Source organism: Thamnophis sirtalis, unplaced genomic scaffold (genome assembly GCF_051295495.1).
Source record: "Thamnophis sirtalis isolate CommonGarterSnake01/CBP01778 unplaced genomic scaffold, rThaSir2_p1.2 scaffold_15, whole genome shotgun sequence".
Taxonomy (NCBI): domain Eukaryota; kingdom Metazoa; phylum Chordata; class Lepidosauria; order Squamata; family Natricidae; genus Thamnophis; species Thamnophis sirtalis.
The window spans coordinates 46,678,567-46,687,871 of NW_028261395.1; the positions used below are offsets into that span (position 1 = coordinate 46,678,567).

Here is a 9,305-nt window from a genome sequence, read left to right on the forward strand (position 1 = left end):
AGTCCAGCCCGCCCGCCCGAGGGGGAGGCCGACCCACACCCAGACCATTCCAAGCGAAAACGGGTTTGCTAATCTTTTTATTACGGGGGAGGAGGAGGAGGCCCCTACATCCCGCAGTCGCTCGGGATGGTTATGAGGAAGGACTGTTCCGTGACTTCGGCGGGGCCCAAGTTCTGGTTGGCGCAAAGTCTCTGTCCGGCGGGGAGACCCGCGTGGGAGGCGCTCTGGGCCAGGGCCTCCACGATCACCTCCGCCGAGCCCACCTCCAGGACGTCGGGGGCCTGCAAGGCCACCACCACCACCTTCTCGTCCTCGATAACCAGGTTGCGCAGCTTCCGCTGGCGAGGGTTGTAGTTCTTGACGCGGTCGTGGATCTCCATGTGGCGCCTCAGGTGAGCCTGGCGGAGGGAGGGAGGGGGGGGGTCAAGGGCAGGGCAAGAAAGGAAGGCCCCCAAATTCCATCGTTGCCCTTCGGGACATGACTATTAACCATTGGAGGGTACCTTGGAGGTCTTCTAGTCCAACCCCCTGCTCAAGCAGGAGACCCTAGACCATTTCAATCAATCAATCAGATTAGAGCTGGAAGGGACCCTGGAGGTCTTCTAGTCCAGCCCCCTGCTCAAGCAGGAGAACCATAGACCACTTCAATCAATCAGAATAGAGCTGGAAGGGACCTGGGAGGTCTTCTAGTCCAACCCCCTGCTCAAGCAGGAGACCCTAGACCATTTCAATCAATCAATCAATCCGAACAGAGCTGGAAGGGACCTTGGAGGTCTTCTAGTCCAACCTCCTGCTCAAGCAGGAGACCCTAGACCATTTCAATCAATCAATCAATCAATCAGAATAGAGCTGGAAGGGACCTTGGAGGTCTTCTAGTCCAACCCCCTGCTCAAGCAGGAGATCCTAGACCATTTCAATCAATCAATCAATCAATCAGAATAGAGCTGGAAGGGACCTTGGAGGTCTTCTAGTCCAACCCACTGCTAGCGCAGGAGGCCCTAAACTATTTCAATCAATCAATCAGAATAGAGCTGGAAGAGACCTTGGAGGTCTTCTAGTCCAACCCTTTGCTCAAGCAGGAGATCCTAGACCATTTCAATCCATCCATCCATCCATCCATCCATCAATCAATCAATCAGAATACAGCTGGAAGGGACCTTGGAGGTCTTCTAGTCCACCCCCCTGCTCAAACAAGAATCCAAGACCATTTCAATCAATCAATCAATCAATCATTCAATCCATCAGAATAGAGCTGGAAGGGACCTGGGAGGTCTTCTAGTCCAGCCCCCTGCTCAAGCAGGAGACCTTAGACCATTCTAGACAAATCCCTGTCAATCTCTTCTCGAAAACTTTTTTGACCTAAGATGACTCCTTCCCACCTCGAACCGATAACAAAGACTAGAAATAGCCCTTAGACTTATATCCCGCTTCACAGGGCTTTTACAGCCCTCTCTAAGCGCTTTACAGAGCCAGCCTTTTGCCACCCCGCCCCCCCGGCAACAATCCAGGTCCTCATTTGACCCACCTCGGAAGGACGGGAGGCTGAGTCAACCTGGAGCCGGTCAGGATCGAACTTCTGGCAATGGGCAGAGTTTGCCTGCAATACTGCACTCTAACCACTGCGCCACTGCGGCTCACAGAAGGCAGAAAGGACGCGCGGACACACACACACACACTATACCTGCCGTGTGAATTTGTATCCGCATTCCGTGCACTCAAACTTCCGCATCCCTTTGTGTCGACGGACATGGACCCTCAGCTGTTCCACCGCTACGGGGACAGAAATCGGTTAAGTCGTGGCGGGATCCCATGCCTTTAACCCCCCCCCCCCAAAAAAAGGAAGGGCGCCTGGAGTCGGCCCCTGCTCCCCGAAAGGAAAGGGCGCCACTGGGTGAGCTGCTTCCTTCGCAGGGCGGGAGAGACGCGGCCCGGGTTTTCCCGCGATCCGGCCGTTTTTACCTTTGAACGTTTTCCCGCAGATCTGGCAGAAGTGTGGCCGCCCTTCCTGGTGCCGGCTGGCCACGTGTCTGAGGAGCGGGCCTCGCTCGGTGAACCTCTGGGCGCAAAACTCGCAGCTGAAGGGGCGCTCCCCCGTGTGGGTCCGGTTGTGCTTATCCAGGCTCGCTGCGGGGCGAGGACAAAAACGAGGTGAACCTGCAGGATGTGGCTTTGTCTCACACTTGTGACCGGATCTCTTGTGCGTCCTTCACAGCTTGGAGGGAGAGACACCCCCCACACAGACACACACACACATCTGATCCTGCTTCATTATCATGTTCTTTTAATGACCCCCATAATCCTTTGCGGGGTGGAGTTTGGACAACTGAATGGAGCTTGAGTGTTTCCTGGCCGGATGCCTACCCTGTCACCAGAGCGGAGTTTTGTTCGGGAGATGTATTCTCACTGTATTCTCAGAGAGAGAGAAATACCTGCCTCTCACTAGGATCGAACTCGAGCTCCACCTCCAGGCCACCGCACCCACTCCTACACACCTGATCCTGGTTGCCTTCTTATTATTAATTTAGTGTTTGTGGCATCAACAGTTCATCCTCAACTTACAACCAAAATGGATTTCCAAGTTTTGGATGCTAAGTGAGACAAGTTAAGTGAGTTTCGCTTAGGGACTTATCACTGTTTCTCACAGAGGATCGTCTTTAGCATTTCCCCGCTCACGTGATCCAAATTCAGATGCTTGGCCAGTGACTCATCTTTATGACGGTTGAAGCTATGACGGTTGCAGTTAATCTGCGTTTCTCTATTTTTAACTTTTATCCTTTTTTAGAGTTGTATTCCTGTAAGCCGCATATAGATTCATTAAATTTCAATTTGAATTTTGCAGCGTCCCATGAATCAAGTTTTGCAAAGTCCACATTGCTCGCTTAGCAACCGTGTCACTGCCTTGAACAACCGCAGGGAACCACGGTGGCCAGGAAGGTCGTAAAACGGGGCGAAACTCGCTTAACAAATATCTCGCTTAACAACAGAAACCTGGGGCTCCACCGTGGCCGTAACTCGAGGACGACCTGCGCAGAGCTGGAAAGAATCCCGCTCCGTCCGGACGACCCTGCTCGCTTCTCGTTCGGCCGGTGGAGACACCACTTTGTGCCGTGCTACAGCCAGATCACCGGCGAGGAGGCAGCCGATAACCAGGTTCGCCCCGCACCTTGTGTGCGGAAGGTTTTCCCGCAGAGGTGGCACTGGAAGGGTTTCTCGCCCGTGTGGGTCCGGAGGTGCATGTTGAGGTTGGCTTTCTGGGTGAAGGCGTGCTGGCAGAACTCGCAGACGTGCGGCCGTTCGTTCCTGGCAAGAGGAGGAAGCGCCCCCGTCAGATAAAGACTGCAGCGTCCCCCGGCCAGCTGAAGCTCTCCCCACCCCCCGCGCCCGTTCCCCGCCGGCACCTGTGCTTCGCCTTGACGTGCATCTGCAGGCCGTTCCGGCTGGAAGCGCGGTGGCCGCACTCTTCGCAGACGAAGAGCTTCTCGCCCCGGTGTTTGAAGGCTTCGTGGAGGCTCAGCTCCGTGCGCGAGAGGAAGCACTTGGAGCAGGAGGGGCACTGGAAGGGGAAGAGATGGGGCGGGAGGAGGAAGAGGGCAGGGAAACCAGTTTGTGCTCTGACGGAAGCCAACTCCTGGTCCCGACAAGAACCCCTTTTATTAATTCCCTGTGAATTCTGCTCCTTCACCTCCAGCAAAGTCTTTCAAAGGAGGATTTACGGTCACAGACCTCATCTGGCTTGGAGAGCTGCCAGGCCGATCTCTGCAAAACTCGGCCAGGAGTCTCGGAGAGTCCCGAACCAATTAAACGAACTCATTGTCTCCTGCAAACTCCACTCCCCTGACGCTCCCTCTTTTATTCCCTCTGGGAGGGGCCATTCACTGTCCTCCTGAGGCCTTCCTCCCAAGTCGACCCCTGTTCTTTAGCTCTTCCCTTCGTCTGGCCACTCTGTGCATGCGCACACTGGGAACCGGCTCCAGCTGTTCTTCTGCCTCACTTATGTCTGACTCCGAAGGCAGCTGATAGCTGTCGGACGGCCCTGGCCCCCTCTCTGCCACCGACACAGAGACCCTCCTCCAAACCTTCCCCAGACTCCAGGACTGGCCCATCTTCCTCCCCAACCCTCCTCACTGTCCGAATCTGCTCCACTGGCCACTGGTGCTTCTATCCTGTTGATGTTCGGGAGTGAGGGGGGGGGAGCCTCCTTCCGCTAAATCTCAGGTGGCCTGTCAGGGGGAGGGGAGGAACGTGGCACCCCACTGATGCTTGCTCACCGCGTGCGGCTTGGGGGCGCCGTGCAGCTTGATGAGATGGCTCTGCAGTTCCTTCTTCTGCATGAACTGTTGGAGGCAGGAACAGCACTGCAAAGACAGGCGGGCAAGGGGCCACCGAGAGAGGGAGGGGGGGGACAGGGTGAGGACTGGAGCCACTTGCCCCCTCCCCCCCCTCCCCAGCGTGCTTCGATTGGGCTGGGTTGGCAATTCCCGGAAATTGTGAACATGAGGAAAAAAATGAAGAGGCAGAACGCAATCAAGACGCACAACAGACACTGAATTCTACAGCATGCCCGTCGGTTTTCACATACAGCGGTTTAAGGGCCGGGAAGCATGGATCCAGCCACAGCTGGGCGGTCGGGCCTTTGGGAGCCATTTCTCAGGGCGCCACCCGTCACCCGTTTGCGCCCAGCAACGCTCAAGCGCAACGCAAGGCTCACCTTGTAAGGCATCTCGCCTGTGTGGGTCACCATGTGCAGCCGGAGTTCGACGCGCTTCTTGAAAACCTCTTGGCAGACAGAACAGGTGTGCACCTGGGGGAGGGGGGAGGAGGAGAAGGGAGAGAGAGAGAGAGAGGGAGGGAGAGATGACTCAAGCGGGAACTCCTAACCCGTCATCCATCTTCCTCCACCCACCTGGGAAGTAGCTGGTTTCTCTCTTAGGAGGTTCTGGAGAACTTCCGAGACCAGCTTTGCAACGCAAATTAACAGCTTTCTTTTTCCAAGTTGACCACTTGGGCAAAGGTTGGGCATCCTGCCCAATGTGAGTACGGGGCCTACAAATTGGTGGCTCCCCAAAGTCCGTGGCTCTGCCGTTCCAAATACCTGCTCCGACCGGCTCACACAGTTCCTGGCTTCGTGATCCAACAGGTTTTCCTTTCGGAAGTAACACTTCCCACACTTGGAACATTCAAAGGGCTTCTCCCCCGTGTGCTTCCTGCAAGGGGGGTGGGAAGGAATATATAGGCTTTGGTCATTCAAGGGAGTGAGATTGAACACTGGTCATCTCTAGGAAATTGACTGATCATCGGTCGTTCCAAGGAGCAACATTGGATCGCTGGTCATTCCAGGGAGTGAGATTGAACACTCTAATTCACCCTGTGTATTCCTCAGAGAGTTCTTTATACCAGTGTTTCTCAACCTTGGCAACTTGAAGTCCTGTGGACTTCAAGTTGTCAAGGTTGAGAAACACTGCTTTATACAGCCCTGCTGGTTTCTTTTGAGAGCTGTTGGTTTTTCTTCTTCATTGGTATTGTGCTAGACTGGGCTTTTATAATCTCACTTTTCAAAATCTCCCAAACTTCTTGTGTTGTTTTATAGCAATAGCAGTTAGACTTATATACCGCTTCATAAGGCTTTCAGCCCTCTCTAAGCAGTTTACAGAGTCGGCATATTGCCCCCCACAATCTGGGTCCTCATTTTACCCACCTCGGAAGGATGGAAAGCTGAGTCAACCCTGAGCCGGTGAGATTTGAACCGCCGAACTGCAGAACTAGCAGTCAGCTGAAGTGGCCTGCAGTACTGCACCCTAACCACTGCGCCACCTCGGCTTCCCCTTGGAAGATTCTCATCCTTCCCAAGCTCACTCTATGTTTATTAAAATAAGCCCTCTTAAAGTCTCAAGTTTGACTTTGTTCTATTGCTTGTGCTTGCATGTCGAATCCCAATATTGTATGATCACTCCCCCCCCCCCCCCAGATTCCTGTAGATTCCTAGGAGATAGACTCATCATCGGTCATTCCAAGGAATGAGATTGAACAGGGTCATTCAAATTCACCTGGTTTATCCCTCAAGAGAGTTCTTTATGCAGCCGTGCTTGGTTTCTTTTGTGAGCTGTTATTTTTCTTCTTCATTGGTATTGTGCTAGACTGGGCTTTTATAATCTCACTTTTCAAAATCTCCCAAGTTGTTTCTCCCTTCCCTCCAGGAAGGGAACATCACAAAGCACAGAGCTAACTATCAGTACCTCAGACAGGACAGCCTTATCTCCACCCCAAGCAGTCAGGAACACAGGGGAACCCCCCCACCCTCCAACGGAGCGCAGAAATCCCCTTTTCCTTCCACAGATTCCCAGAAGCCGCCTCTGTCTCCTCGCTTCTTCCCTCCCTCCACAATCGCCCCGAACTTACCTGTTGTGGACCTTCAGATAATATTTGCTGAGGAAAGATTTATGGCAGGTGGGACATTCCACCGGTTCAGCCGTGCCTCTGCGGGGTCTGAGGGCCGCAGACTTGTGACTGTGGCCGCTTCCGGGGCTTTTGGAGCCGTTGCGAGAGGCTCTGGTTAAGGACGGTCTTTTTCTCCCCCGGATGCTCTTTGGAGCGGGGACGTAATCTTCATCCGTGTCGTCTTTTTCCCTTCCTCCGTTGTGATCTTCAGAAGGGGGGTCGCTCGATCCCAGCACCTCTGGGGTCTTCTGGTGGGAAGGAAGAACATGGCAGCTTGTAGAATACCACCCCTTCAAAGCAGAATCGCTCTAGATTGTCCCAGGACCTCAATAAGGGCTGGTTCCTTGACCAGTCCATACAGGTAAGCATTTTTTTTTTAAAATGGGCTAGTGGCACCCCAAATTCCCAGCTCAAAACAAGAGTAACCTGCGGCAAATTGCTCGCCATTTTTCAAGACCCCCCGTAACTTTCCGTGCTTCCCTGCAGCTTCTCCCCCTCCCTCCCCACCCCGCTTTCTGGGTCAGGAGCAGACAAGGGCAATTCCTAGAGAGCACGTTACTCCGCACACGCCACCTCGTGACTGGCGCCCGCATCCTCGGCGGCTTCGTTTTTCAGGGGCCGTTTAAGTTCCTTACATTCCGGGGTCTCCTTTACGTCGCCTGCGCGGCTTACAACGTTAGTTTTGGGGACCCTTTTCAACTTCCCCCGGGGGAGGGCGGGGCCGTCCCGTGGCCCCTGAGCTCCTTGGACGCCCCGGGTCCGGGGACTTTCCGAGGACGGGGGGACGGGGGGCTCAGCCTCGCAAGTCGACTCCTCCACCGGCGAGGTGGCGTCAGGGATTTTGTCGCCAGGAACGTCGCCGCCCGGCGAGAGAGCGGCTTGAAACTCCTGGCACAGCTGGACGGCCTCCGGGACGCGGAGCTCCTTGGCCGTCTCCAGCAGCCTGTCCCGGTTGTCCGAGGTGACGGCCAGGTGGCCGGTGTAGAAGAAGTCGAGGAGGAGGGCGAAGGCCTCCAGGAAGCTCTCCGGAAGGAGGATTTTGCTGCCGCTGGCGCCGCCGCCGCCGTCATACGTGGCTTGGAAGAAGGAGCTGCAGCAGGCCAGGACGCTCCAGTGGGCCTTGAAGACCAGGCTGCCCACGGCGAGGGTGGCGTCGCAAAACTGGCCCCTCTGGCGCTGGCGGTTGAGCTCTTGAAGGACCCTCACGCTGTGCTGGGCGAAGACGCCCTCCATGGCAGGCTGGGAGGGAAAGGAGGGGGGGAACGGCGTTAGAGGGGAGGGGGCCTTTCTCCAAATCAACATTTGTGTAGCTCTTTGCAAAGACAGGAAGAAGGGTTGGTGTGCAATGAGCGTACCAATGGTGTGCAGTGGGCATGCAACGCTCCCAAAGGGCCAGAAGTGGCACATGGGTCTTGGAGTCCCACCCCCACCAACCTTGGTGCAAACTGCAGCTTGGCCATCCGTGTCTGTGTGTGTGTGTGTCTTTGCAAAGACGGGAAGAGGAGGTTCCCCGTGCAATGGGGTGTGCAGGCAGAAGAGCCCCATGGGTCTTGGAGTCCCGCCGCCCCCAACCTTGGCTCTGCTTGGGGGGGGGGAAAGGAGTCTTTGCAAAGGTGGTCCTCGTTCAATGAGCGCGCAACGAGCGTGCAAAAGGCATGCAAAGGGGAATTCAAGGGCCAGCAGAGGCGCATGAGTCTTGGAGTCCCACCCGTCCCACCCCACCCCCCTTTGGTGCAAACTCCAGCTCGGTCTAAGGTGGGGAGTGGGGGAGCCTTTGCAAAGGTGGCCCTGGTTCCATGGGCGTGCAAGGGCCGGCAGAGGCGCATGGGTCCTGGAGTCCCACGCCCGCCCTTCTTATGGCCAACCAGCAGGGGTGGCCCCATCATCCCCAGCCAGGCACAGAAAGGTTCCCCTTCTGCCTCCTTCCCAGCCCTCTCAGCCGGTAAAGACCCCCCCCCCCAATTCCACCCCAGGACCCCCTCCCCCATGGCTCACCTCCACCGCGCCCCCCCCCTCACTGAACCCGCCGGCAAGAAAAGCAGAGCGCCGCCATCTTGGCCCGGGCAGGAGACGCGCGTGACGTCACCAGAAGGAGGAGAAGGAGGCGGGGCATGCTAATGAAAGGGTTGGGCCACGCCCTCCGGCCACGCCCTCTTGTTAGCCCTGCCGCGCCACGTGCGGATCAGATCCAGCGAGGGAGGAAGGGAGGGAGGCGGTGCAACCACGCAGCCCATGCTTCCCAGCCTTGGATGGGACTGGTGATCCCAGGGGGAGGAATTGATTTCGAGAGAGGAGGCGTGGTTTTTTTTTTTTTTTGGCCCTCTATTTTTGTAAAAGCAATAATTTTAATCTCTTTTTTAAAATAGGTCGAATGACTTGATTTTTTTGAGTTTTTTAAAATATTTATGTATCATATATTTTATATCAATATCAATTCTTAATATTAAAATGTAATAAGCATTAAATGTATGCAGAAGCTTTGCTTAAGATGGGAAATTGTGGGGCGGGGGGGAGTTGAAGCCCGCCCATCTGCCAAGTCCCTAATATCCTCCTCTGGGTGAGGTCAGTAACAGTAACAAGAGCTGGAAGGTGTATTTGGAGGTCATCTAGTCCAACCCCCCCTGCTCACGCAGGAGACCTATACTAGGGATTCGAACCGCCGACCTTTCTGATCGACAAGCTCAGCGTCTTAGCCACTGAGCCACCTAGCCATGACATCTCCCTCGATTGAAACTGCAAAGGGGCAAAACGAATATTTCGGAAATAATAATATTAATAATCCTAATTTTGATTTCTGCATATGGTTGGGGCATTCAACTGGCTAAAACATTCCCGGAAGGTAGAATCCAAGTGAAGAAGGGGCTCGTCTA

At 55.0% G+C, this 9,305-nt stretch overlaps 1 protein-coding gene across 2 annotated transcripts; it reads right to left on the minus strand.

Moving 5' to 3' along the window:
- Window positions 1-63: 63 nt before the first annotated feature.
- Window positions 64-8,493, minus strand: ZBTB48 (zinc finger and BTB domain containing 48). Of its 2 annotated transcripts, none has more exons than XM_087702024.1 (11): window positions 8,431-8,493; window positions 7,009-7,674; window positions 6,397-6,680; window positions 5,093-5,204; window positions 4,709-4,801; window positions 4,269-4,355; window positions 3,399-3,553; window positions 3,164-3,300; window positions 1,960-2,124; window positions 1,682-1,770; window positions 64-398 (listed from the first exon to the last, which is right to left on the minus strand). In XM_087702024.1, the coding sequence occupies exons 2-11, from the start codon at window positions 7,666-7,668 to the stop codon at window positions 105-107; spliced, it is 2,076 nt and encodes a 691-aa protein (XP_087558150.1). In that variant the 5' UTR covers window positions 7,669-7,674; window positions 8,431-8,493; the 3' UTR covers window positions 64-104. The 2 variants fall into 2 exon arrangements, with proteins under 2 accessions (XP_087558150.1, XP_087558149.1); XM_087702023.1 differs by having other exon boundaries at window positions 6,397-6,683.
- Window positions 8,494-9,305: the final 812 nt, after the last annotated feature.

What these genes read in the sequence shown, in the direction of transcription:
- ZBTB48 (XM_087702023.1), bottom strand. Translation starts at nt 7,668, where the DNA reads ATGGAGGGCGTCTTCGCCCAGCACAGCGTGAGGGTCCTTCAAGAGCTC. An exon ending in TATCTGAAGGTCCACAACAG is followed by an intron (nt 5,205 to 6,396) that starts GTAAGTTCGGGG and finishes CCCCCCTTGCAG; the next exon opens with GAAGCACACGGGGGAGAAGC. An exon ending in CACGTCAAGGCGAAGCACAG is followed by an intron (nt 3,301 to 3,398) that starts GTGCCGGCGGGG and finishes TCCTCTTGCCAG; the next exon opens with GAACGAACGGCCGCACGTCT.